We start from the raw sequence: 27,957 nt of genomic DNA, 5'->3' as shown, positions 1-27,957 counted from the left end.
GAGCAACCTGGGCTAGTGGAAGGTGTCCCTGCCGTGGCAGGGCTGGGACTGGATGATTTTTAAGGTCTCTTCCCACCCAAACCAGTCTGGGATGATTCCCATGCAAACAGCCCTGGAACCAAAGGGGGGTTCGGGTGCCCTGGGACACAAGTGCAGTGACACAGGGGTGACCTGTGTGTGCCCCTGTGCTCCAGGCAGGGCCCCAGGTGTGAGCAGCAGTCCCAGCACTCCCGGGGCTTGCAGCAGATGCCTGCAGAGGAGGGGATTTGTGCTATTTTTACCGACCACTTGCAGGCAGGGCTGGGATTCAATATCCCCCCTCAGCCCCAGCCCTGGCAGAGCGCGGCTGTGCCGAGCCAGGCGTCACCTCCCTCCTGCACAGCCAGGTAAGGCACTGCCACTGCCCCCTGTCCCCCCTGGGTGTGCTGGTGCTGAAACGGGCACGAGACCCCCAGCACTGGCATGGGACACAGAGGAACCCCCAGCACGAGGATCTGCCTGAATTTCTGCCCCTCTCTGAGGTGGCTCAGACATTTCCTCTGCTCTGGGAGAGAGGATTGGTGAGGCTGCAATGGGGACAAAGACTTTGAGCTGATATTTGCCTGTTTTTTCCCAAACCATGGCAAACAGGACTGTTTGAGGAGCACTTGCTGGGTGTTCCAGCCTGGCTCACTGGTGGGAGGTTCAGGGTGGGAACAGAGGGAACAGAGCTCCCTCCTGGTAGCTGGGAGAGTGCTTGTGGTTTGTCTCCAGCCTCCTGGGATGGGGGAGGATGTCAGAGTTGACTGTGGTTGGGTTTATGGGATTATTTCTTTTAAGGATTTCCATGATCCAGTGGTTCAATAAGCTTTATAAGCTTTTCACAGCCGGTACAATGCAAATATTACAGAATTAGCTTGCCCAGATCCTCTCGTCTCCATCAGGGACCAAAGTCTCTCATGGATGCTCCAGATCCAGCTGGAGCCCAAAAGTCCTGGCACTGGGGATTGCTGGGGATGTCTCACTGGCACAGCTGAGTCCCTGCAGTTGTTTGGGAAGCCGATTTAGGACCATTTGGCCCTAAAATGTGACTGACCTTGGTAGAGGTCGTGAGCTCGAGGTGTGGTGTGGATCCCACCCCAAGGAATGCCGGGCTCTGCTCCAGCAGGGGACAATGGAAACGCTGAGGCTGCTCCCAGCCCTCTCAGCTCCAGGGAAAGAAAGGCTCCTCTGCCACCCCCAGAATAAACTTGGGGGCAGGAGCTGGGACCCAGCCTGCTCAAGGCACCAGTGCTGCCTGGTGTCCTCTGGGATGTTTGTCACAGCACCAAAAACCTCCACAAGGGAAGGAAACGGAATGTTTGATGTAGTTTGAGGACAAAGAAATTCCTGTTCTTGGGATTTTTCCTTGTAAATCTGGGATCTGGATTGGGAAGCTCTGGGGAAGATGATTCCAGCTGGGATTTTATTACATTCCCCCCATCCCCCAAACTTCATTTATTCAGGACATATCTGGCTGAGCTGTGGGGGCATGGGGAGGTAACAGGGACAAGGGAATAGAGCCAGGATGTGCCCTGAGATTTGCTTGGCACAGGCTCCACACAAACCTGTAAGCATCTGTTTGAGACCAGCTTTTCATTTCCCCCAGCATGAATCCTTGGGGTCTAAAACAGTTTGCAAATATCAGGGGATGCAAAAGGATCAAGGCAAAAAATCCCAGCTTGTCCATTTCACCCAAGGAAAAGGACTAAACCCACGCCTGGAAAATGCTGTTTGAGGGAAAAAAAACCCCAAAAAACAACAAAACAAAACAAAAAAAAACAAGGATTGGTATTTCCCCCACATTTTTCTGCTGATTGGACTCACAGAGTGCCCCAGCTGCTCAGCATAGGAGGGGTCAGAGCAGGGCCAGGGGAGCAACATGGGCTGGTGCAGCTGCCAGGGCTTGGGATCACCAGGCAAATGTAAAATAGGAAACCCTGAGTGTTTCACCTGGAATGTGACTGCTGAAGGAACCTGCTCAGCTGTGGGCTCTAACTTAGAGAATCCCTGAATGGTTTCGGTTGGGAGGGACCTTAAAGCCCGTCCAGTCCCAGCCCTGCCATGGCAGGGACACCTTCCACTGTCCCAGGCTGCTCCAAGCCCTGTCCAGCCTGGCCTTGGACACTGCCAGGGATCCAGGGGCAGCCCCGGCTGCTCTGGGCACCTGTGCCAGGGTCTCACAGCCAAGAATTCCTTCCCAATATCCCACCCATCCCTGCCCTCTGACAGTGGGAAGCCATTCCCCTTGTCCTGTCCCTCCATCCCTTGTCCCAGAGTTCCTCTCCTGCTCTCCTGGAGCCCCTTTGGGCTCTGGAAGGGGCTCTCAGGTCTCCCTGGATCCTTCATTTCTCCAGACTGGGCACCCCTAGCCCCCAGCCCTGTTCAGAGCAGAGTTGTTGCCCTTTGCTCCGGCGTTCCCCGGGTGGGTTTTGGCTCTCCCATCGCTGCCGTTGCCCATGGGAGCTGCAGTACAGGACTCCCTGAGCCCACCCCGCGGGGGAATTCCCGAGGCACCCCCATTTCTCCTGATGTTTCCAGTCTCCATCCCTTGCCCCGAGCTGGGGCGGGCGGGGGAGCAGCTCGGAGCTTGGGAAAAGCCCCAGGAGCCGCAGGCCGAGCCTGCAGGGCGCCTGGGCACGCCGCAGCCTGCCCGGGATGCGGGCGGGCTCTCCCGGAGCCCGGGGCTCGTCCGCGCTGCCCGGGCGTGGAGGGTGATGGAGCTGCGGGGCCGCTTCCCAACGCCGACAGCGCGGGGCAGCAGCGCCTCGGCATCGCTCCCTGCTGCCTTGGCCTCTGTGAGTCCGGGATTTGCTCCTTGGCTTCAGCCGCTTTCCCTCTCTCGGCAGGAGCAGCACTCGCCGCGATGCCGGAGCCGTGAGTAGCTGCGGTCCCGGGGATCCCCAAAGCTTCGCCCGGCTGTGCTTGTCCCTTTGGGGAGGATCCGCTGGGAGACCCTGCCCTGCCCCAGACCTCTGTGCCATTCCCCTTACAAAAACCGGCTTTAAATGCAAATTGTTCGCCCTTTCAATGTCCCAGTTCAAACCTCAAGGCTTTCCCCGATCGCCAAATGCAGATTTGAGGGGAGGGAGCACCTCTGGATTTGCTGTGAGGCTCTCTGTAGCACATTGCACAAATCCAACACATTCCCTGGTGAGCAGAGAAGGGAGGAACTCCCTGTAAAGCTTTCCTGGAGCAACGACCTGGGGATGTCCCAACCCTGTGAACCTGAGCAGCACCCAAGCATCCCGACCCAGCTGAAGTGGGACTGGGGGAATGAGGGTGTCGGAACTACAGGGACTGAGCTGGGGTTGGCACAATGGGCACAGTGCCAGCTCACCTGTCACACCTGAGTGACATTTTGGCTTTCTTAGTTGTGGCCTTGAGCTCCCACTGCATTTCCAGAGGGCACCTTCACCTCAGGCCTGGCTCACGTGCTGGTGGCAGCTGTGAGATACAGAAATAAGGAACCAACTGCAACCACACGAGATGCATTCCTTGACCATCCCCTCTTTTTTACTCTCATTCCTTGATGCCCTGTTCTCTTCTCTTGTTTTTTCTGCTGCTCCCTGGCTGCTCCCCTGCTTGCAGGGAGGTAAGTGCCTTTCCCTCTGGGAGAGCCCTTGGTGCAGCTCTGCATTTGCTGCGCATTTGTTTTCAAAGGGTGTTTTCCTTCCCTCCCCTTTCCCCTAGAGAAAATCCAAGATCACAGCCTCACGCAAACTCTTGTTGAAGGTGAGTCCCGAGGGCTGGAAACTCCCTGGGATTTGTCTCGCTGGGGGAAAGGAGCCAGGTTGTAGCACATGGTCGGTGGGACGGGGTGAGGAAAGCTCAGGGATGGGCTGTGGGGAGCAGCTCCCACCCACCTTTCTCTTCTCACTCATGTGGGATTTGTGGTCCAAACAAACCTCCCCTGCACTGAGGTGGGGAGAGACCCCCACACCTTCAGCTCTGAGGCCTCAGCCCGTTTGTGCTCCAGCACAGACCTGGGAGCTCCCCGGGCTCTGGCTTGGGATAAACATTGCCTGCTCCAGCAGAGCCACCGTCAGCAGGCAGCGGGAGCAGGGCCCCACAGCCCCATGGCCCCTTGTCCCACAGCCCCAGAGCCCCACAGGACACAGCCTCACATCCCCACATCCCCACAGCCCCACAGCCCCATGGCCCCTCGTCCCACAGCCCCAGAGCCCCTCATCCCACAGCCCCACAGCCCCATGGCCCCACATCCCCACAGCCTCACAGGACACAGCCTCACATCCCCACAGCCCCACAGACCCATGGTCCCACAACCCCACTGCCCCACTGCCCCACAGCCCCACCCAGCTGTGGGGAGGCTTTGATGTGTGTTTGGGGACAGCAGGGAGGGGGTGGCACACGAGTCTGTCCCATCCTACAGATGAGGTATGAGCGGCTCAGGGGGAACAGGGGCCTGTTCACACTTGTGCCATTTCCTGGTGCTCACAGAGTTTGATGCTGGCCAAGGCCAAGGAGGAGTGGGATCAGGAGATTGTGGACAAGCAGGCAGAGAAGGAGCGGTACCTGTCTGAGAGGGTCACCCCACTGCACACCAGCGGGCTCTCCTTGAGCCAGCTCCAGGTACTGCTCAGCCCGAGGGTGCTCTTGGGAGCGTGAGGGGCCTCACTCAGCACTCTCCTGTTTTCTTGGCCCCAGGACCTGTGCAGGGAGCTGCACGAGAAGGTGGAAATTGTGGATGAGGAGAGATACGACATTGAAGCAAAATGCAACCATAACACCCGGGAGGTAGGACGGAGGACGGGCTGGTTCCTTCTGGAAGTTCCCTCCCAGTGGCAGCTCTGGCCTCAGTGGGGATGTGTCATGGACCAGGCTGGGCTGGGATGTGGGACAGGCACCAGGGTTTTCTCAGGGCAGGTGTTTGCTCTGCACGGCACCACTCAGAGCAAGGTTCATCCCTGCCCAAAGGAATCCCAAGTGTCCTCGGGGTCCACAGAGAGGTTCCTCACTCTCCTGGTGACCCCTGTGGGTCTGAGAGCTTCTTGTGGCACAGCTGCCGCCTGAGCAGGCTGGGCCCAGCCCATGGCCCAGCTCTGAGCCGGGGTGGGCAGAGCCCTGGTGGGGGTGGTCCCTGCAGGAGAGGAGCAGATCCCTCTGGGGCTCGGTGCTGCCAGAGCTCCTGCTTCCCACAGGGGCTCTTTGTGCAAGGCAGACAAGCACTCACCTCCCACCCCTGCTCCTCCCCTGCCCCTGCAGATTAAAGATCTGAAAATCAAAGTCCTTGATCTCCGGGGGAAGTTCAAGCGGCCTCCCCTGCGCCGGGTCCGCGTCTCGGCCGATGCCATGCTCAGGGCTCTGCTGGGCTCCAAGCACAAGGTGTCCATGGACCTCAGGGCCAACCTGAAGTCTGTCAAGAAGGAGGACACGGAGAAGGTGGGTGACTCCTCTGGAGGCTGGAGATGGACACACTTCCCAGGGGTGCCCTTGCCCTTCTCCAGGGCACCTGTGTTCACCCCCTGTCAGCCTTGGAAGAGCCTTGTGAGGCCATTCCCACTGTGGGATCTTGTGGGGCCATATGGGACCAGTCTGACTGGGCCAGGTGGATGGTAACTGGTGAGATTTAGGGCAGAGTCTGTGGTGCTCTTCCCTCCCAGAGTGTGTGGGGGTCTCTCACCTGGGCCCCTCAGCACCATGGCTGAGCTGCAAATGCCGAGTCTGATCTTTGATCTTGTAGGGAGCCACAAGAGCTCCTGCTGGGCACAATCACACCCAGAAATCTCCCAGGGAACTCCCAGACTCAGATTAGATAAGACAGAGCAGCCCAGCAGTTGGCCTGAGATAAATGGCCCAGTCCCCACCTGCTTGGCAGAGGTGTGAGAAGGGAAAGTCTCAATGCCAGCGATGCCCAAACCTGCCTGGGGTGCGCAGGTGCCCCAGCAGCTGGAGCTGTGCCTCATGCCCAGGCACAGCTGGGGATCCCCTCTCCCCAGAGGGCTTTCACCAGCTCATTCCAGTTCAGCAGAGTGAATGAGAATTGGATGAGCAGGATTGGATGAGAATCTCAATTTTCAGCAGTTTTTCATTTGTCCCCCCATTGTGGTATAGCACTTTTGCAGCCCTTTGGACAGAAAGCTCTGCTTACAGCCCTGGGCACCAGGTGGAGAACAGATCTGGGTTTGTTCTTGGTGTGAGATGGTGTTGGGGCACAGCTTGTAATCTGCAAATGCTGGGGGGGCAGAGCAGACACCTGGGCTCCCAGAACTGCTGTCACCTCCCCTTCTGCTCTGGAAGTGTCTGCCAGGCTCCCACTGTCATACCAACAATCCCAGCCCCACCAAACGCTCAGAGAAGGTGGGAGGGCAATGCAGGAAGTGTTTTTACTTCAGTAAAAACATCTACCCCACTGTGCTGCTGTAAACCCAAAGTCCCACATGGTTTCTTCCTCCTAAAGAAATCTTTCTGGGATTATTGAGCCTTCTGGTGCATGAAAGCAGCTTGGCCAGGCTTTGGGGAGGGGAGTACCCACACGGATCCAGAGCTCCCTGTGGAGATCAGGGCGCTGTTTGCCACCTCCCCAGGCAGCTCCCTGTGCAGGACACATGGCAGAGAGACAGGGGCTTTGTCAGGGGCAGCTGTGTCCCAGCTGAGGCTCTGTGCAGGGGAGGGTCGGGGCAGGGCTGCCAGAGCCTCATGCCCAGCCCTGTCCCCTGGCAGGAGCGCCCTGTGGAAGTGGGCGACTGGCGCAAGAACGTGGAGGCCATGTCGGGCATGGAGGGCAGGAAGAAGATGTTCGACGCTGCCAAGTCCCCCACGGGGCAGTGAGAGGTAGGGCTGGGTCCTGATCCCCCTCAGCTCCCTCAGCCTCCTGGGCTGTGCTTGGAGAGACACAGAAATGTCCCCACTCCCTACAGAAAAAGGCCACCTGTCCCCATGTCCCACCCCACACTTGGCTGGGGTCTGTCCCACACCTCCCTGCCTTGGGGTGCCTGCCAGCCCCCCTCCTCTTCTCCTGGGTGCTGCCCTTTGGGCGTGCTGCCTGTGCCACCCTCATCCCGTAGGCATTGCTGGCACCAGCCACAGCCAAAGCTGCCCCTCTGCCCTTCTGCCCCTCTGCCCTTCTGCCCCTCTGCCCCTCTGCCCTTCTGCCCCTCTGCTCTTCTGCCCTTCTGCCCCTCTGCCCCTCTGCCCCTCTGCCCCTCTGCCCCTCTGCCCTTCTGCCCCTCTGCCCTTCTACCCTTCTGCCCCTCTGCTCTTCTGCCCCTCTGCCCCTCTGCTCTTCTGCCCTTCTGCCCCTCTGCTCTTCTGCCCTTCTGCCCCTCTGCCCCTCTGCCCCTCTGCTGTTTCTTTCCCACAGGAGCACTGGGAGGAAGACCATCCCCGTCCCTGCTGCCAGCCTGCCCTTGCTGCTCCCCTGTCCCTTTGTGCCCTTCCCTGAATCCCCACTGAGCTGGAACACAAGGACAACGGTGTGGAAAGGAGACCTGAGCTTCTTCCTTCCAGTGGTGCCCTCAGCCCTGCTCCTGCACAGCGACCCCCTCCAGCAGCCACAGGCCGTGCTGTCCCCAAGGGCCACTGCCACCCACCCCTGCCAGCCCTGCAGAGCTGCCCCAGAGGCAGCAGCTGCCCCCTGTGCCCCCCTGTGCCCCCCTGTGCCCCCCTGTGCCCTGTGGCACCCCGAGATGTCCCTGGCAGCCAGAAATGCATTAAAGGACTGTCCTGGGCCGAGGCTGTGTGCACTCCTCACTGGGGAACTCTGCCCAGGGCCAGGTCACCCTGCAGTGTCCCCATGCTGGCACTCAGACCCCACTCCCTGGGCTCACACAGCTTTGGACTCGTCCCCTCCAGCCCTGGGTTGCTCCTCAGATTCCACAGCTCTGCTGAGCCCCCTGGCCCCGCTCTGCAGAGCTCCCCAAGCACCTGCCTGGGGGAATAGAGCTGCCTGTTCTCCATCCCCACTCCTCTGCTTCTGGAAAAGCCTTCAGAGCTCCAGACACCAGCTCCCCACCAGCTGCCCACCACAAGCACTGCAGCTGTGGCAGTTGGGGCATTTCAAGGTTTAATTCCAGAGATGAATCCATATTTCAAGCCAACCATCCTGTGCTTCCCCCCAGCCCAACCATTTCTGTGTCACAGCCCCCCAGACTGTAGCTGGTCAGTGAAAGCAGCTGGGACTGTGCCAGCTCATTCTGGAGCAGGGCTGGAGGGGCGAATTTGTGAGAATTCAAACTGCTGGGGTGTCCTGGCTGGGGGCACTGCAGGAGATGTTCAGCCCACATGCAGAGCTGCTCTTGGTAGTTACAGCAGTGCCTTGTCTGTGTTCCCAGGCTATCCAGAGAATTGCAGCATCCCCAGATTCAAGCCCACACCACACCAGGGTGTGTTGCAGCACTCCCCATCCCTTTGGAGTGAGCCTGTAAAGCACAGAAAATGCAATAAACTGAGAGCAAAGGGCAGGTCCCAGACAGGGCTGGAAGGGAACAGCATCAAACAGTGTGTGGGCTCCAGAGAGATCAACTTTCCCAGGAAAACACTGCATTCCCAAAGCAGGGGATGGGAGAGGATGGCCCCATGCAGATGGCTCCTGCAGGACTTCCACAGCAGATCATGGCTGGCAGAGAGTGAGGGAGAGGCTTTGGGAGGTGGGTTTGGGTTTGTCTCCAGGACAGCTGAATTCCTCTGGCATCCCATCCCTTCCTTTGGCCAATTCAGGGATCCTGAGCCACTCTGCTCACTGTCCCTGGGCACAGAGGGTGAGGGGGGACACTACTGGGGACACCTCTCTATCCCTGCCACCAGCACTCAAGGCTGTCACAGCACCCTGCAGCTCCTTCAGGGAAGATTCAAAACTCATATGCAAACTCTTCCCCAAATCAGGACTGGAGCAGAGGAAGCTGCCACTGGAAAATATGCTCCTTTGGCTCAGGCTTTGGGATGCTCAGTCCTTGTCCTTCCTCCTGGCCCTTCACCCCCTCAGCATCCCCTGCAGGACTGGAGCAGTTGCATGGCACACAGAGCCTTTGCCACCCATTTTTTTATCTTTTCAAGCTTAATTTGGCCAAGCAGCTGCAGCCTAGCAGGGTGCCAGGGCTCCTCTGTCCTCATCACAGGCACCCCAGGACAGGTTCCAGGCAGGCCCAGCCCTGGGAAGTGTCTCTGTCATGGCCAGCACGGGTGGCTGAGCTCCCAGGGGTGCGTGGTGAGACCCAGGGTCTGCCATGGTGCCCACTCTGAAGGCAGAAGGTTTTGGATTGCAGCTCTCCCCTCCAAGCTCAGGGCCCAGGCAGGAGCAGTGCCGAGGTCTGAGATCCTGGGATGTCTCCAGGAATCCCCAGAGGGAACTCACACAGGTCCTGGCAGAGGAAGAAAGATGTGCAGGGAGAGTTAATAACTGTGACCTGACCAACTGGTAGAGCTGGAAAATGCAAGAGAAGTTTCATGGAAACAAAGCCTTCTTCAGAGCTGGAACAGAAGCAGAAAACGGCACAGCAGGGGCTGAGTACAGTTCTCTGAGCTTAGTACAATTATGCTAATTTAGTAATTAAAAAACAGGGGTGGAATTTGTGGGGTTGGGGAGGGATGGAAGGGAGATGAAAGGCCACAGGGGTGCTGGGTGCTGTGCAGCAGGCCCTGGTCAGTGCTGGGCACTCAGGCTATCCCTGTTCCTGTCCCTGTCCCTGTGCCCAGCCTGCCCTCAGATCCTGCTCACCCAAAACTGCTGCAGAGACAAACCCAGGGGCTCCCAGGGAGAATCTGCAGCCCCAAAGGCAGCCAGGTGTGCTCAGCAAGGTCCCAGGGCCCACATTCCCCTGTCATGGGCTACAGATGGCTTCATGAGGCTACCTTGTGTTTAGAATGAGTGGGGAGAGAAAACCCCACCCCAAAACTTTTCTCTCTACAAGATTCCCTACTTTTTCAAGGTATAATGCTCCCCAGTCACTGAGTCCCATTTTCATCCCTCTCTGGTGGAAAACCACACTGGCTGCCATGGGAAAACAAAGTTCTACAGATTGCAGTTCTACTAGGAACACAAAAAAAAGCTGTTTTAGTGGGACTGAATCTCCAGGGGAAGATGGGACAGTCAGCTCTGGGCTCTCCTGGCTGGATCAGGGACTGATCCAAGTCTTCCTCTCCATCTCTGCCCTGAAGCTGCCCCTTTGGCCCTGGGCCAGCTGGGTCCCAGTGCTCCCATGGCAAAGGGAAGGCTGAGCCTTCCACCCAGGGGAAGGTGCAGCTGCCTTCCCTCAGCCACAGCTCTGCAGTGCCATGGTTTTTCCCTCCCAGGTGACAACAACCTCAGTTTCTGCTCGCTGAATTAGAAAGGAACTCTCCAGTACATTTTTTACTGAAAATTCAGCCCAAATGGGGGAGTTCTCAGGGAGAGAGACTGATGCTGGAGGAGTCACTGGTGTCTCTTTCCAGAGGAACTGGAAGTCAGCCCTGTCTCCTTGAGCTGAGCAGAGCCCAGTCCCCACTGTCCTGCACTTTTCTCCACTGCAGCCTAGACTGAAAGAAATAAAAGCAAGGCACTAGAATCCTAAAATTACACTAATTTCAAATTAAATTGGACAGAAGGAAAAAATATAATCACGACAGTATGGACTTCCAAAAACATCCCTCCTTGTTGGTTGTAATGTGGTCCCTTCCAAGTCACACAGGGGTTGTGTGATCTCCTTGCTGACCAGTCACACTCAGAGACACCTGAACTGTGCCCAAATATTTCCCTGAATATTTGCAGCTCAGCTGGAGGCTGGTGCTGCAAAGGAAGGATGGGAGAAAGGTCAGTGGTGATGGGATGGGAATGAAGTTTATTCCATGGCCTCTGCAGGTGGCTGCAGATCTTGCCCTGCACAGGGCTGGCACAGGCTGCAGTCCCTGAGGTGAGGCTGAAACACCACCCTGGGACCCCTGAGGGCTCTGGGTGCAGGGTCAGACCCATGGCAGGGCCATGGCACAACCCCCTGGTCCTGTGTGTCCCCTGTGGTAAAAACCAAGAAGGAATTTTCCCCTCCTGGAGCCCTCCAGGTGCTGCAGCTCCAGGGAGGAGCAGGGTTCAGGGTGAGCAGGGCACATCCCTCTTGTCCAGCTGCCCTTGCTGGGCCTGAGCCCTGTCCCTCACTGCTCAGGGGCTCCTCAGGAATCACAACCAGCTCAGAGGTGCCCAGGGACAGGATAAGCAAGGGGCAATGGCCACAAACACAAACAAGAAATTCAACCTCAATATGAGGAAGAACTTCACTCCTTGGGGGGTGCAGAGCCCTGGAACAGCTGCCCAAGGAGGGCCTGGAGTGTCCCTCTCTGGAGCCATCCCAGACCCACCTGGATACATCCCTGTGTCCCCTGCTCCAGGTGACCCTGCCTGGTCCCCAGAGGTCCCTTCCACCCCAGGCACCCTGGGGTTCTGCCACTGCCTGTGCTGGGGGGGTGCAGCTGTCACAGAGCTGCTGGCTGTGAGCCAGGCCTGTTCTGTGCAGCACCTGAGAGGTTTGCACTGATGTCACTTTTGGGGGATGCCCCTCGTTTGCCATTGTTAGATCTGGAGTGTCACAGGGATGGCATCTGATGAGGAGGCCAATCTGCAGGGAATGGAAAGGGAACCTGAAGGACAATGAGGCACCATGGTGGAATTTCTGAAGCAAGATTTGTCTTTAATTTTTAAATAAAAAGCTAAATTCTAAAGGAAAATAAGCCGCTGGTAGCTGGTGCCAGGCAGTTCAGACAGTGGATAATTCCTTTCCTAGGAATATTTCCTGTCCTAGAAAAGGCCATGGTTCAGTTTCTGAGCAAGCACCAATTCCAGACCCTTCACTGAGCTCTCTCTGTACCATCACACACATCTCTCCAAAAGCTGAATACATTTCAGGGGGAAGGAGAGCCCTGGACCATTCCAGGGCCTACAGAGCACCATCCCAGGGATGGAGGGAGACCTCCAGCTCCTCCCAGAGCTTTTAAATGCTGGTGGGACCTCTGGAAACTGTGGTGGGATGGAGCCAAGCAGGAGTGAAAGCCCCTTTTCCTGGCCAAGGAGCCCCATGCCCCAGCTCAGGAGAAAAGCCTGGGAAGAAAATGCTGCTCCACCACGGCAGAGCAGCAGGGATGAGCCTCAGGAGAGAGAGAGGAGCTGAGCTGTGGCTGAGGCTGAGGGACCAGCACAGCATAAGGGATGGAGGTGCAGGGTTCAGAGCTGGGCCCCAGGAGAAGCTGAGGAATGCCATAATTACACACAGTTGTGCAAACTGGGAGCTCTCCACCACCCTGTAGCCAAAGAAACAGGCTGTGCACTGTGATGAGACACAGAACACTGTTCCCAAGGGAAAAAACAGCCCTCTTGAAACTGGTCTAGCTCCTTAGAGGGTATTAATGAGTTCTGCTAATCACACCAGGGGAAGCTCTGGGCTCCTCCTCGGGCAGGTGCAGCTTCCCTGGGTAGAGCAGGGGAGAAGGGTTTGGCCCTGGAGCTTCTCTGCTCAGGGCACATCCTGCAGCTCTGCTCCCTCGGCCATCAGCACAGAGCCTTTCCCTGGGGGCTGTGGGTCTGGAACAGCAGATGGGACAGCCTGGGGAATGGAGTGGGTCTGGGTAAACACCAGATTGGTTCTCTGGGCATCCCTTCCCTCACAGAGTCATCCCTCTGCCTGATTTCATCACCCTCAGCTCTGGGACCTGCCGCTTGGGCTGTGCTTTGAGGATGAGCTCAGGGTGGCCTAAATAACTTTGCTAAGGGAAATCCGGTCTGACAAAGTGACTGTTGTTTGCTGAAGGCATCAATCAGCCTATGGATAAGGGTGACCTGGGACACAAGCATTTTCCTGGGATTCCAGAAGCAAAGACCTTTAGGTCGAGCACAGCTCAGAGGGAAAGTCCAAACAGAGCTAAATAATCAACCAGCAGAGAGGAAACAGTAGTGAGATAACAAACTGCTGATAACTCCTGCAATTTTGTCACAGCAGAGGGGAAGACTGGTGATGCAGACATTCACAAAGATCTGGCAGCCCTTGGAGTTTGGGGATAAAATGGCAAAGGAGGTTTAGAGGGGTATGAAGTGACTCACAGGGGAAAAATCCAGCACGACTTCATCTATGAGATGAGGGGCTCTGGACCTTGGCTTTACCTCCTTGGGAGTGAAATTTTGGGGTTCTGGTGGACATGAAAGGATGTGAGGAACATCAGGGAGAACAGGAGCTCCATGACAGCAAAGATCTCCAGGCATGAGAGGTCAATGCTCTGTGCTGCTGTGCAGCCCAGCAGGACCCATCCAAGATAAAGGAGGAGATTCCCAGCACCGGGGAATCTGAGGAATTTCCAGATTCCCAGCACTGGGGAATGGGCCTTGGGAACTTCTTGCTGAAGGAGATTTTCTCCTCTGACCATTTTCATGGGTTTGAGGGAAACAGAGCAAACCCATGGAGAAGAAAGCCTCTGAGGGAACTTGAATAAAGAGGAAACTCTGTTCACCTCCAAAGGTTTCTGAGCTGCAAATAAAGCCCCAGGAAGGGGCAAGTGTCAGCAAGGGGGCGAGTGTCAGCCAGGCTCATCCTCTGACTAATCCCCAGGCACTAAATGCCCATCTAGAATTTCTTCAACTTAATAACCAGAGGAATTGCAGACTGGGAGGTTTTATATTCCTTTGCTGTGTAGATCCTAGCTGGGGGTGTTCTTTCACCGCCACGTTCAGTCTAATCCTTTGGAAAACCCCGCTAAGTCCTGTGCTCCAGTGCTATCCTTTGGCAATGAGTTTTGTGAGCGCCATGCTCGCCGCGCATTAATCACAGAGTTTTTATTGCTCTAGAGGAGCTGCTGATGCTGGACTGCTATATATAGTCTGTCAGCAATTAGCAGGATGCTTGCAAGGTTATTTAAGTAATTTTTTTCCCTTATGCCACAACTAACTGAATTCTCTGTATATATGAAAACACTTGAAAGACGAGTGATTACTGCGAGAAGAAAGAAGAGCAGAGAGTGAGCCCTGCTTGGAGCGGGCGGCTCGTTTGACAGGGCTATCTCCTAGAAATGGGATTTTAATCAGGAGCCTTTGATTAAAATCATTGCTCAGGTCATGGCACACCCCTGTGGGCTGGAGGCATGCAGGGCCAGCCCAGCCTCACAACCAGTTCCTCGGGCTGGTGCAGGGATGGATCTCACTGGGAGCAGAGGTTTTACTCAAGGGGTCCTGGATGACATTTCCTGCAGGGAATAGTGCCTGGCAGCCCGAGCAGTGGGGTCACGGCCATGCTGTGGGAAAATCCAGGCTGGGGGGTGGCTCTGCTGTGCCTGGGCCCCCCATCCTCCCTTAAGACAACCCCCATTCCCCCCCAAAGGCAGTGACCCCGTGGCTTCACACCCGCCCTTGGCTGGAGGGGCTGCTCTGTGTAAGGGTGGGGGTCTGGGGCACAGCCAGACGGGGGATGGGATTGATGGGCTGTGTCTGGGTGAGGGATGAACCTGGGCACACAGCTCCTCTCTGGCACAGGGCTCCAGCACACAAAAATTGGATTCCCCCCATGCCCCAGGCCCCTCTGAGACTGTGAGTGCTCACTGCTGCAGCAAAGCCCAAGAATGAGAAGACCTTGACAGCTCGCTCCATTTGAGACATCTAGAAAGGGTTGGAAGGAGCAGGGACCCTCCCAAGCTCTGTGGAAAGGCTGCACCGTGCCCAGCCAGAGGTGCTTTAATGACTGTTTTGGATCCCCGGGAGCCAACCTCCTCCCACTCGGCCCGGGGTAATTCGCCTCCTCCGCGGGCTGCAGCAGTTGTTGACTGGCGGATTGTGGCTGGTAGAACAGGTTCTCTGCAGGGAGTTGTCTCCGAAACCCTGGAGCCGTGGATGGCCCGAGCCGCGGGTCCCGGGCCTGGCAGCGAGGAGGGCTCTGCTTGTGCGTGGCACTGCTGGGCAGGGCGGCTCTCGGCCGCTGGCACACAAATCACAGCCCTGCCTGTGTCAGGTAGATAAGGAACCATGTGATGCAGCTGGTGGGAGCGGGAGGCAGGCAGGGTGAAGGTGCACAGGGAAATAACCTTGCAGGGAGTTCCTCCCTCCTCCCTCCCTTCTCGGGGAGCAGAGTCTCCGGGCAGCGCTGATCCCGCGGCTCCCTTGGCCTGGATGCCCGCTCAGCTTCTGGGGGATCTCTGAACTCCCGGCTCGCAGCAATGTCCTTCAGCAGGAGGAACTGGTCCGATCTCTCCAGGTAAGTGCTGGGGATTAATGCTTAACCCTTTCCAGCAGGGCAGGGAGGGGTGAGGGAGGGCTGCTGGTGGCCAAGGGGCTTGGGGAGGATGGGAGGAGGGGGCAGCTGCCCTGGGAGTGTTTGCTGTTTGCAGAGGTGAATGCCAGCCCCACGGAGAGCTCAGCACTGCTGGAGTTTCTTGTGGCTGGGCAAGATCAGAGGCGTTTTTGTTTCTGCTGCCTAGGGAAGCTGGGCCAGGCACAGGAGAATTACCTGGATAAGCATTCTCACGCCATGCTGGATACATTTTGGGTCTGATTTGCCTTTCTTTGGGGAACAGACTATCTGGGCTGTGCCTCCAGCCTTGCTCTGAGCTGGCTGGGGACGTTTCCTGTCCCCCCCTGCCCATGCAGCCCCTGGATGTGTGTCCTGCTCTGCCTGCAGCCCCTCCTGTGCTGAGCCAGCCCTGAATCAGCGGCACTGACTGAGCAATCCCTGAGCAATCCCTGCAATCGGCTTCCCAAAGAGTGCTCCAGAGCAGGGGAGGCTCCTGGGCACCCTGGGCTGGGTCAGGCTCTCACATGAGGCTGGAGTGAGGTGGGATCAGCCCTGACCCCCTGCAGACCCCAGGGCAGCCTGGGCTTCACAGGAGCAGGGATGGAAACTCAAACAGAGCCACCCTGTGCACAATCAGAGTAGGAACCCTGGCCCAAATGGATGTTATGGCTCCGAGACTTAATTGCAAACCTCAGTACCAGGTGTAAGAAAGGGGAGTCCATAGAATCCCAGACTGGTTTGGGTGAGAAGGACCTTAAAGCTCATCCAGTCCCACCTTCCACTGTCCCAGGGTGCTCCAAGCCCTGTCCAGCCTGGCCTTGGACACTGCCAGGGATCCAGAGGCAGCCACAGCTGCTGTGAGTGCCCTGAATGCCAGGGCCTCCCCACTCTGTGAAAAACTTCCTTATTTTAGTTGAGACCCCACTGCTCAGAGGCCACCAGCTCTCAGCTGCCTCTGGTGTGGGTGGGACAGATCGAGGCCACTCCAGCCCTGTCCTGATCCATCTCCCCTGAGCCCGACCTGCCCCAACACCAGCCCAGCTGGGTCCTGCACCCCATGTGCTTCAGAACCCCAGAAGGCATTTCCTGAGCTCTCCTGAGATGAGGCAGCACTGAAACAGCAGAAATGTCAGAAATCTCTGCGCTAATCATTGACAGGGCAGGAAAGGACAAGGCAGGGAGAATTGCCAAAGTTTTTTACTCATCTCTTTCAGCTAAAAAAGGTAAGACGGTGAAAAATAAATCCGTCTTTGAAAAGAGGAGAGAAAGATTGGCAGAGCAGATCCGTAGCCTGATGGGTGGATCACTTAATTACAAATAATGAGGAGCTGCCTGTGGATAGTGCCAGGTCTTGTGCTGCCTCAGAAGGAACCACGGTAATTCAAGGCAGGAAAATCCCATTTTCACTTTGAAGGAGGCTGTGTAAAATCAAAGAAGTACCCGGTTGTTGTGAGGATTTAGCTCGGCATTAGTGCTCCGTGCTGTCACTGCTTGAGGGACAGGAGTGCAGAGGCCCCGGGATCTGTGTCCCCTCCCCGGGAATCTGCCTGCTGGGATGTGCCCGGGAGCGCCGGGGCTGTGAGAACACGGCCGGGCTGTCCCAGCCGGGGATGCTCCCTGGGCGCCTCCAGCCTTCGCCAGCCCCGTCCGTCCCGGTGCCGAGCGGGCATCGGAGCCCGCCCGGAGCTCCCCAGCCCGGGGCCGATTGCTGTGGGGGCTGTTCGGCTGCGGGGCCAGCCGAGGGAAGGGCAGGGCAGGGCAGGGCAGGGCGGCCCTGTCCCCAGCACAGCCCTGTCCCCAGCCCACACAGTCCTGTCACCGGCCCGGCCCAGCCCTGTCCCCAGCACAGCACTGCCTTGTCCCCAGCCTTGTCCCCAGCTCTGTCCCCAGCCCAGCCATGCCCTGTCCCCAGCCCTGTCCTGCCCTGTCCCCAGCCTTGTCCCCAGCCCTGTCCCCAGCCCAGCCATGCCCTGTCCTGCCCTGTCCCCAGCCCTGTCCTGCCCTGTCCCCAGCCCTGTCCCCAGCCCTGTCCTGCCCTGCCCCCAGCCCTATCCTGCCCTGTCCCCAGCCCTGTCCTGCCCTGTCCCCAGCCCTGTCCCCAGCCCTGTCCCCAGCCCTATCCTGCCCTGTCCCCAGCCCTATCCTGCCTTGTCCCCAGCCCTATCCTGCCCTGTCCCCAGCCCTGTCCCCAGCCCTGTCCTGCCCTGTCCCCTGCCCTGTCCCCAGCCCTGTCCCCAGCCCTGTCCCCAGCCCTGTCTCCAGCCCTGTCCCCAGCCCTGTCCTGCCCTGTCCCCAGCCCTGTCTTGCCCTGTCCCCAGCCCTGTCCTGCCCTGTCCCCTGCCCTGTCCCCAGCCCTGTCTTGCCCTGTCCCCAGCCCTGTCCCCAGCCCTGTCCTGCCCTGTCTTGCCCTGTCCCCAGCCCTATCCTGCCCTGTCCCCAGCCCTGTCCCCAGCCCTCTCCCCAGCACAGCACAGCCCTGTCCCCAGCCCTGTCCCCAGCCCTGTCCCCAGCCCTGTCCTGCCCTGTCCCCAGCCCTATCCTGCCCTGTCCCCAGCCCTGTCCCCAGCCCTGTCCTGCCCTGTCCCCAGCCCTGTCCCCAGCCCTGTCCCCAGCCCTGTCCTCGCCCCCTTCGCGCTCCGCTGGCCCCGCCGCGCTCCCGCCCGCCCCGAGCAGGAGGAGCAGAAGCCGCGAGCACCCGCGGGGGGTAAAGCGGTTTAATTTATGACCGGCTGGGATTACTCAGTAACTCGGAACCAGCCGCAAGTCCCCGCTCGTAATGCGGCCCTGCCCCTCTGACTTTCGCTAAAAGTCAAATTCGTGGCAAAGGCTGAGCTGGGGTGAGGTCCTGGCACGGACCCTGGCAGGGAGGCTCTGCTGGGGTGCCCTGCAGTGTTTGTGGCTGATTGAGGGCTCGTGTTGGGGGAGAAGAACCAGGCTCTGAAAAGCTCCATCAGCCAATAAAAATATTTTCCAGCACATTTCATGCACCAGCACAGAGGGTGGGCAGCTTTGGCACAGAGAAAGGATGGCAGAGCTGGTGTTTTCTGGACAACTTTTTATTCCAAGTGCTATTTTATTAAAACAAAGCAAAACAAAAACCAAAAGTAATAAAACCCAACCCGCATTTGGCTTATGCAAAATAAAATGCTCAAAGATGATTCCAAACTTCATCTTTTTGTCTCAGTCTGTGATCATAAACAATTCCCAGTCCAGGCACATGCAGGGGGTGAAGAGGAGCCCTGCCAGCCCCATCCCCAGGCAGAGCCTCTCAGCAGTTGCCTTCAGCCTCTGATACTTTTTCATCTGAGGGTTTTTGCTCTATAAAAACTAAATTACCATCACCACATCTTGGTTTTGGCCTAAAATCTTGTGCCATAGTGGTTACCCTTCCAGTTTGTGTGGTTGAGGTCTGTGTGGTAGCTCAAGGGTCCTGGTCTGGCTGAGTTACAGGTTCAATATCCTTCCCCTGCAAGGTTTGCTTAATATAGGGATTCCTTTGAAATGAGTGCTCCCTCCAGCAAGAGAAAATGGGAGTTGGGAAGTCAAGTGCTTGCTTTGGGAAGGGCCTGCATCAGCTGGGTGGAGTGAGAGCCCTTTGGGGTGCTTGGCTTGTGCTGGCCTTGCTCTCGTCCAGCAAGGTGACTTCTGCCAGCCCTTGGCCTTGCCCAGGGTGTAGCAGTTCCTTTCTTGTCTGGCACCAGGGCTTCAGGGTGCCCATGCAGGACACAGCCCCCCCATGTCCTTATGTTTCCTCCCAAACAGCCTGGCCAGGCAGAGGACCCTGGAGGATGAGGAAGAGCAGCAAAGAGAGCGCCGGCGAAGGCACCGGAACCTGCTGTCATCCACCTCCACGGAGGAGGAAGCTGCCAGCCCTGCCAAGGACACCAGCCCAGCTTCCAGCAGGTCTGTGGGGTCCTGCTGGCATTGGCCTGGCTCCTGACACCGGGCCCTGGCTGAGCTGTGGGCAGAGCTCACAGCCCTGGGGAGGAGGGATGGGCACGAGGGGGACACCTCGGGTGGGCTCCCCATGGCACAGGGGCAGGAGTGGGGGAGGGCTGGTGCCAGGGCCAGGCTCAGGGTGGTGCTGCAGGTGGATCTGCAGCAGGTAAGGGGTGCCCAGCTCTGCAGGGCAGGAGAGCAGAGCAGGCAGAGCCTGGCTGGCCGTGCTGCCCCTCTGGACCTCACAGTGACGCTGTGGCACCTTTGCTGAAATGGGGATCTGAGCCAAGGGCTTTCCACTGGTGCTGCCAAAGTCCCTGGCTGCAGGGAGCTGGGGTTTGGAGGTACTCTGGGACCAGGCTGCCCTTACACAACCTGACCTACTCTCTAAATTGGTCCTGGGAGTGTCCAGTATTTAGGTAGTTTGTGTCCACAGTGAAGCTCCCACTCCAGAGGTGTTCCTGTGTTTCAGACAGGATGGAGTTGGGACTCTTGGCCTGGATAAGGGGTGGAGGGGAGCTGGGCATGACTAAAATGAACCAGCTGGGAAGGACAAGTTCTTCTTCTCTGGTGCTGACACAGGCTGGCCATGTGGTGATTACAATTCAGGAGGAGGGCAGATGTTATCCCATCTCCTCCCCAGTGTGCAGACACAGCCTGCCAGGTGTCCTCCTGTCCCTTCCCAGTCCTTGTGCCTGTTTGCCTGGGGGAAGGAGGGGAAACAGCTTTTCACTGTGGGTGGACCTGCCAGAGCAGATTGGCTTCCAACCAACACTTCCCACTTTAAGTTGGTGGGATTTTTCCTGGTCCAGTGAAGAGTCACAGCCACCCTTCTTAATCAGCAGCAGACCCAGACTGCCCTGAGCCTGGATCTCCTTGGCACAGGACTTGGTGGGTCCTGGTGTCCTGGAATGAGGCTGCAGAAATGCTTCATCTCTACGACAGAAAGGAAAAAAAATAATTTTAATCCAAACTTTTTCTCAGACAGCTGAGCCGGGGTGATGGGGATGAGAGTGGCTGCAAGCCTGGTCTGCAAGGAGGACTCCAGGATGTTTGTGGGATTTTTATGTCCCTCTCCAGAGCCTTTTGCCTTACTTGCAGCATGAAATGCACCCCTCTAGCCCCAGGTGCTGAGGTTGTCATCCCATGTTGTCCCTGTCCCTAGACCTTCATCCCTGGTGAAGCCGCAGTCTCCGGAGGACGGGGAGGAGCGAAAGCTCTCAGAGGTGCTGAAGACACAAGAAGGGAGAAGAACGAGGTGCCTCCCGGCCGTGTCTGAAAAGCTGAGGCAGGAGAAGGAGCAGAAGGAGGCAGGGGTGGCAGAGAGCTGCCCGGACACAGAGGCACAGCCCCGCGGGAGGCAGGAGAGCAGCCGGGCTGCAGAGGAGGCGGCCGGGGGCAGAGGGGACCCGCCCCGAGACAAGAACGTGGAGCCAGCCCCCGAGGGGAAGGTGCTGCTGAGGGCACGGCTCCAGGACAAAGACCAGGGAGTGCAGACTCCTCGGGGGGAGCAGAGGAAGGAGGCAAAGGAGCCACCAGAGGTGGGGAGCTGCCGGCTCCGGGAGGTGAAGATCCTCACCAGGGTGGGAAACCGCAGCACAGAAGAGAAAACCTCAGTGGTGACCTCATCTCCAGAGCAGCAGGTAAGCAGGAATGGATGGAGCACCAGGCCTCGGGGGGAGAGGTCCTGGGTGCTGGGAGAACCAGAGAAAGACACAGCCCAAAAGTACCAGGAGGGAAATGGGATCTGGAGGATTTTGAGGAAGGTTTTTCAGAGAGCTGCAAAGCACGAGGTGGTGGACAGGGTCCCACCACCTCCTTCCCCTCCCTGGTCTGTGCTGTCCTGATCACCTTCTCCAGCAAGGCCCACTGATTGCCATCATGGTGACACTGAAGGGCTGTTGGGGACTCTCTAAGTCCAACGAAGACAGGAAAGGTTTGGAGGGTTTTGATCTCAAACTCTGGCCTCCAACCCAGTTCCCGCCCTGACTGTTCCACTCCTGCACCTCAGTCCTCTCTGCAGGCTCTGCAGGGATACATCTGAGGTCTCCTTTTTCCTCAGCAGCCATCCAGGAACCCCTCAAAGCAGGTAATCCAGCTGTCCCCTCCCCAAGATGAAGCTGCAGAAAAGCCAGACCCTTCTCCAACCCACGTCACCTCCATCCGACGGGCCAGCCCAAGAACCGTCTCCTTCAGGGTAAGAGCTGAAGCAGGTGGGGAAAGGATTCCAGTGAGGCAGTGGAGGATGGGGGGAAGGAAGGATTGCTGTGGCCTCTGGATTATGTGGGCAGAACCTGTTCCCAGAAGTGTGCTCAAAACTTACCCTTGGGCTGGGCACTGCAGTCCTGCTTCCCTCTTCCCCTGTTTTCCTTCTCCGTGAGGATGAACATGTCCAGTTCATCCACCTCGTGCTTGCCAGAAAACTTATGGGAAGTATGAGAAAACAGGGAACTCATTGTCCTCAGAATTTCCAGTGCCACAGGAATTGCCATCCACCTTCCAGCCTTTCCAGTCGTATGTGAAAGCACAGGATAAAAATAACATCCATCCTCCCTCCCATCCCATGTTACAGTCTGAGAATATATTTCATTTCAAAAGAGATCTCTGGAATGAAGTGATTGGAGAGGCTGGGAAAGCCTAGAACTGTCAAGATCATCCCTGCTGTGAGTCAGGGCTGACTGGCTACACTTGATTGACTTCCATGAGGCTTTACTGGGAATAAAACTGTTATCACCATAAAGTGTCTATAGTCTGGGGAGCTTTGATATGAGATAAGCTCTGGTGTGGGTGCAAATGGAGCTTTCCTGGGGGAGATCAGTAAGATAGTGTCTCCCATGCTTATCTTGGATAACCAAAGTTCACTGCAGGATCTCCTCTCCTTGTCTCTTCCAGATCATCTCCAAGAAGCAGAAAGAAGAGAGCCAAAGCCCTCTCACAAGGAGGTCAGCACCTCTTGTCGTGTTGCTTTGGTCCTGCTGGGCAGGAATGGCCATCCTTTGTTTTCCAAGGCAGGAGGAGGTGCTGGGGCCTGGCTCAGATCTGCTGGACATTGGTCCCCAGCCCTGTGGAGAGGGCAGGCAGCGATGCTTGGCAGGGGACAGGACAATGTCCAAGTGCAGCTTGCATCTGAATGAGATCCTGGAATCACAGAATGGTTTGGGTTCCAAGGGACCCTGCAGATCTCATTCCAACCCCTGCCATGGGCAGGAACATCCTCCACTGTCCCATGTTGCTCCAATATCCCCCAGCAAGCCCCCACTTCTCTGGGGTCATGTAGCTCTATGTTGGTGCTTGTGTGCACAGGTCCCATCCACGGGGACATCAAAACAGCTCCATGAGCAGCCTGACCTGGCTTTGGTGACCAGATCAGGGGATCCTCCACCCCTCTGTGGGCAGGTGTATGCAGAGCCACACTGACATTGGGGGTGATGCAGTCCAGGGCTGGCAGAGCTGAACCCAGGGCAGGCTGAGGAGCTCTGAGGTATTTTGGTGCTCAGTGTGGCCCTGGAAAGGCAGTGACACCCAGAGAGCTCAGTCACCAGCAGGGGCTGGGCTGCTTGGTGCACCTGGCAGACGGATGCAGGAGTGCTGGGTGTGATGGGGCCTTCTCCTGCCAGGTGCAGCTCCCCAGGACCATGGGCTGATCCCAGGACATCCTGGGGGGGCTGGTTTCAACTCTTCCCTCTTCTTCCCCAGTGCAAGTCTGAGGGTCCCAGGCAGCAACAGCACCATTGGGGAGAAGCTGGAAAAGTACAACTCAGCTGTGCAGGTACTGAGGGCACTCAGCAGAGCCAGGAGGGGGTGGGGGACAGAGAGGGGTGGCCTGGAGCCCAGTGGGGAGGGGAGGCCTGAGCTGCACCAAGTACAGAGCTGATGGGGAAGAAGGAGATGGAAAGGCAGGAAAAGGGATTGGCCTCAAGGTTTTAGGAGCAGAGACTCTTGGAGGGGGTCTGGGGATGCTGCATGGCCCTGCAGGGAGGAGATGTCCTGTGGAGAGGGTCTGGGGATGCTGTGGTCCGTTGAGGGAAGCAGTGCACAAGGCTGTGAGCTGGTGATGGGCAGCAGGGGACCGGACCCCAAGGGGCTCAGGGTACGAGCCAGAAGCTGGACTTTTCTTTTCACCCCGGGATGCAGCACAGCCCTGCTGACGCCCCTCTCTCTCGCAGCGCTCGGAGGGGGTGAAATCCTCCGTGCCTGCCCAGAAGAGTCGCCTGCTCTCCTCGGAGGGGGTGGCGAGCAAGCGCAACTTCTTCGAGAGAAGCGCTCCCGGCAAGGCGGAGCCGGCGGCTCCCAGGAAGGTGAGGCAGGAGCGGGGACCTGAGCGCTCTGTGCTGGGCAGGCACCGCCTCTGGGGCAGATCCTCCCCTCTCCCGATACCGGGCTCAGCCTGGCAGGCTGCGGCAGGGAGCGGGGGAGCTGATGCCAGGGCTGCCCCGGCGCTGTGTGGGTTCCTGCCGAGCGCTGGAATTGGAGGAGCTGGGATGGAGCCAGTGTGTGGGCTGGGCTCTGTGCCGCAGCTCCGCTCAGGCTCCCCGTGCCCTGGGGACTGGGCCGGGTTACATTCGTGCACGGAGAGCCGCTGCTACAACCCTGGTGTCCCTCTCTGTGCCACAGGACAGCCTGAAGATCCCAGGGTCGGTGACATCCCGCATTAATCTGTGGATCAGCCGAGCTCAGGAGCCTGCCAAGGAGGAAAACGGCAAGGTAGCAGCTTGTGTCAACCTCAAGTGAGAGCCCTGAGAGCAGGCAGGCTCACAGGACATGGTGCTGCACCTTGGGGCAGGGTTGAAAGGTGGATGAACCCTTGGCTGAACCTGTTAAAGGGTTTGGGAGCAGTTTAGCCAGGTTTGGAGGTGTCAGAGCTGCAGGACCACCACAATGAAATATCAGGGCTCTCCTTGTTGCTGTGTCCTGACTGTGAGCCCAAAATTCCCAGGACAGCTGATTCCAGCCCTTGAGGTTGAGGAGGGAGAGGAGCCAGCTGGGTGCATGTCCCAGGACATGCAGGGATACCTGACTCTGGCCCCCAGCATGATCCCATCTCTGCCATCCCATCTCCTCTGCCTGGATGAGCAGCTCTGCCTGGGGCCAGGGGGAGAGGAGCTGTGTGCTCAGCCCTTCAGCTCTGAGGGGCTTGGAGAGGTCCTGGTGCATGAGGGGTCTGGAGTCATCTGCACCCCCACTTGAAACCACCCCCCAGAAATGAGGGGGTCTCGTGGCTGTGGGTGCCAGGTGCCCGGCCAAGGGGACTCAGAGGTCACCACTTGGCCGTGTGCAGGAGAGGGACAAGAGAGCCTTTGGTTGTTGGGTGTTCCTGGAAAGGAGGGGCTCAGCAGGTCCTGGGCAGGTCTCACTGCTCACAGCAGAGAGGGCTTTGGTCACTGCTCGTGGCAGCCCAGCCCTGCAGCCAGGGAAGGTGGATCCAGGCTGGGCTGGGAGATGGGCACTGCCCAGACGTGTCTGTGCCAGGCAGCTGTGCCAGCAAAGGGTTTGCTCCTGGGCTGACTCCTGGGGAAAGCCTGCAGCTCCTTGGTCAGTTCTTCAATAGCACCTGCTCCACTTCTGTGGCTGGAGCTGCACTTTGCTCTGAGGGTCTCCCAGGTGCAGGATCCCAAAGCTGGCTGGTTTTACCTGGACAGTGTGTGCTTCAAGGTCTGGGTTCAGTCAGACCAAGGCAATGCTGCACACGACGCTTGGGGAAAACTTTATCCTGTCACTTCTGACTCTCCTGTTTGCAGGAAATCCGGAGAATCAACAGCCTGGCAAAGCGAGATGTCTGGATAAAGCAGCCTGGGGACACCTCTGGAGACACCAAGGTAATTATGGAGCTGCTCTGGAACCTGGTGCATCATCTGAGGCAGAGCCAGGATGTACAGGGAGAGGTGACGTGGGGGAATCAGGACCCTGTGACTTTGGGAAGTCAGCAGGAGGGGACAACTGGAGGCATCTGTAAGGGAGAGGAGGACTCTGGTCTGGGAGGAGAAGGGAAGTGGCCTGTCATGGGATTTAGGGGATCCCTGCCTGCCCCATCCCCAGGTGGGGACAGCCACTGTCCTGGTTAAAGCAGCTGCAGCTGGGGGGGGTTGCAGCCTCAGGCACAGCCTCAGTGGTTCCCACTTTCTTTTGCAGTTGCAGTAATACCACCTGTGCTCTCAGACCATCTGGGAAAATCTGGTTTGCTCCAACCAAAGATCAAAGCCCAGCCCTACCCAACCGTCCAGCAGCCACTGCCATGAGTCCCCTGTGCCATGTGTGGGTGCAGCCCAGGGCATGGGGTCCTCTGCTTGTGGGATGGGAAGGAAGAAGCCTGGGAGAGTCTCCCTGTGCCCCCAGTCCCCAGTCACTGCCTGTCTGTGGGTGTCCAGGCCTGCAGGCTCCCCACAGATGCTGAAGGCAAACTCCTGCCTTGTTTGCCCAGCACATTTTGCTGTTCTGCTCCTGATCTCTGCCTGTGCCCCAGAGCTGCCCTGGCAAAGGGGATCCCCCACAGGGCTCCCTGGCAGCTGGAGGATGTCAGAACCTGCCTGGCTGAGGGAGTTCCAGCTGCACATCCATGGACCATGTCTGTCCCTGCTGCCTGGGGCAGGTGGGGCAGGCAGCTGTCACCCCTGCCAGGCTGTCCCTGCCACAGGGGCACAACCAGAGGTTCATGAAGCCACACGAGTGCTCGGAGATGTCCCATGGAAGAACGGGGGACTTGGCCCTGGTGTTTCCTCCACACACAGCTGAACCAGAGACTTGTCCTTGTTCCTGCCATCCCCTGCCCCTGCAGGCAGTGACCCTTCATCCAGTGGTCCAGGGGAGCTGAGCTGGCCCTGGCCATGGCCACAGTCCTGTTGGGGGATTTCATGGAGCTGAGTGCCCCGGGCTGGGCCCCATTTCCCTCTTGCCTTTCCTCCTGAGCCCTTTGCTAGGCAGCCCCTGATCCTGCATTCCCGTGGCTGCTGAGCCCACCTAGCAGGGATGGGGGATGCTCTCTCGAGGCCTTTAGGGTGCCTTTAGGGTGCCATGGGCAAAGGGCTCAAATTCTCTGATTGGGGCCATTCTTTGGGTTTGGGTTGTGCCTTGAACAACCACTGTGGTGACAAATTCAGTGTGGGAATCTGCTGCTGCCCCTGGAGCTGATCCTGCTTGTTGGGCTTGGGAAAGGACTCTGTGCTTTTTTTGTTTTCTAATAAAAGTTGCTCTTTCTAAAACACTCCTGGTCACCTACTGCTGGTCTGGGACTGGAAACTGTTCCCTTCCCTTCTCCCGACAAGGGGAAAATAGGGAAAACCCCGAATCCAATATGTCCTGGGGGTTTAAAAACAGACTCTTCCCTTCTCATTGCAGCATCCCGCGGTGGGAGCAGCGGCTGCGGGAGCCGGGCCGGAGCTGCCGGGCAGGGGCTGCTCCCGCGCTGGTGACAGCGCTGCCTTATCAGCGTCCCGGCCGCGGTGACAGCTGGGCTGGCTTGTGTCAGCCCCTCGGGCACTCACGTATCTCGCTCCGGAGGGTTTAAAATAGCAAATCTCTGAGGCCACACAATAGCTTGGGCTTATATGGGCTCCTGGGGGGGAAGGGGGAGCGGCGGAGGGGGCCAGGGCCGCGGCTGCCGAAATAGCAGCTCACAAGTGTTGCATTCCTCGCTGGGCGCCGGGCACATTCCTGCGGCGCTGCCCGCCCCGGGGTGGGCGCTGCAGCCCCCTTAAAGCCTCCTGGCCCAAAGAGCCTTGCCCAGACCCCGCGGCTCCCCGCGCTCCCGCAGCTCCGGCGCTCAGGTACGGCTGGGGCGGCGCCCGCCCCTCGGGGGGATCGGCCAGGGATGGGCTCCGAGATGGGGTCCAGGATGGGGTCCGGGATCGGGGCATCCCTGCCCGCCCCTCGGGGGGATCGGCCAGGGATGGGCTCCGGGATGGGCTCCGGGCTCAGCTCTGGGATCGGCTCCGGGCTCGGGGTGTCCCGGCCGCTCTCCCGGGGGTTTTATGCCAAGCAGGCATTCCCATGCATAAACCATCTGCAGCCTCTCCAGCGGGTTGTGTTCACCATTTCTCTTTTGCACCACCCTGGTGGGTGCCCAGGTGGCTCAGATGGGTTTTGGCTGCCCTGGGTCCCAGGAAATCTCCTGGATCCCATTTCTGTGTCTGCAGTGACAGCAGGGATGTGATGCCGATGCGTAGCCTGGCCCTGGCTCTCTGGCAGCCCAGGGGTGGGATGGGATGGGATGGGATGGGATGGGATGGGATGGGATGGGATGGGATGGGATGGGATGGGATGGGATGCTCCTGTGCCTGGTCTGACCCTGCCAAGCAGGACTGGAGCAGGGCCATGACCCATTCCTGGAGCCACAGTGGGAAAGGAGAGCTCCATGTCTGGGCAGCCTGGAGGAAAGCAGAGACTCAGAACTGTGGAGGATTAACATAGCCCCAGAGCTGTGAGCAGCCAGCCCTGAGCTAAAGGATAGGGGGATTTTGAGGAGTATGAGGAATATCTGGATTGTTTAATACACAGCAAATTGTGGGAGATTTTTTTTGTAGTCAGTGCAATGTTTCCTCTTTATCTCTGTAATGTCTGCTGGGCTCTCCTAATTCTATCAAATCAAGATTTCCAAGCTTTAATGAAAAGGTTTATGTGTTTCTGTGCAGAGGATGCACAAATATTTCCTTGAGCCACTTTCTCTTTTGTGTACCCTCTTAACAGTGCCGGACTTGTTGTTCCCTCAGCTCTGGGATCTAATGGTGTCTGAGGGAGGAGGGCAGTGAGAATGTAGGAAGAGGCTTGGAGACTGGGAACCCTCTTCTCCCATGCCATGAAATGATTGTGTGGAGCTTTG

At 57.9% G+C, this 27,957-nt stretch overlaps 2 protein-coding genes across 2 annotated transcripts; both read left to right on the top strand.

Moving 5' to 3' along the window:
- The first annotated feature begins 2,676 nt into the window (after positions 1–2,676).
- On the top strand, positions 2,677–7,647 carry TNNI1 (troponin I1, slow skeletal type). Its single transcript, XM_054517290.1, is given in 10 exon segments — positions 2,677–2,733; positions 2,735–2,784; positions 2,786–2,860; positions 2,862–2,895; positions 3,712–3,753; positions 4,480–4,611; positions 4,687–4,776; positions 5,245–5,421; positions 6,703–6,813; positions 7,343–7,647. Coding segments are annotated over 9 exon segments (765 nt in total). The 3' UTR covers positions 6,811–6,813; positions 7,343–7,647.
- A 7,433-nt stretch (positions 7,648–15,080) lies between these two features.
- Positions 15,081–26,585, top strand: LAD1 (ladinin 1). The gene is made up of 10 exons (XM_036398174.1): positions 15,081–15,170; positions 18,969–19,109; positions 20,311–20,788; positions 21,208–21,342; positions 22,038–22,087; positions 22,842–22,914; positions 23,312–23,443; positions 23,760–23,849; positions 24,884–24,961; positions 26,478–26,585. Exons 1-10 carry the CDS (start codon positions 15,133–15,135, stop codon positions 26,583–26,585), a joined length of 1,323 nt encoding a protein of 440 aa, XP_036254067.1. The 5' UTR covers positions 15,081–15,132.
- The last annotated feature ends 1,372 nt before the right edge of the window (positions 26,586–27,957 follow it).

This window comes from Molothrus ater, chromosome 25 (assembly GCF_012460135.2).
Source record: "Molothrus ater isolate BHLD 08-10-18 breed brown headed cowbird chromosome 25, BPBGC_Mater_1.1, whole genome shotgun sequence".
NCBI lineage: Eukaryota > Metazoa > Chordata > Aves > Passeriformes > Icteridae > Molothrus > Molothrus ater.
The sequence above is the reverse complement of the archived record's forward strand: the minus strand, read 5'-3'. Positions and strand labels throughout refer to the sequence as shown.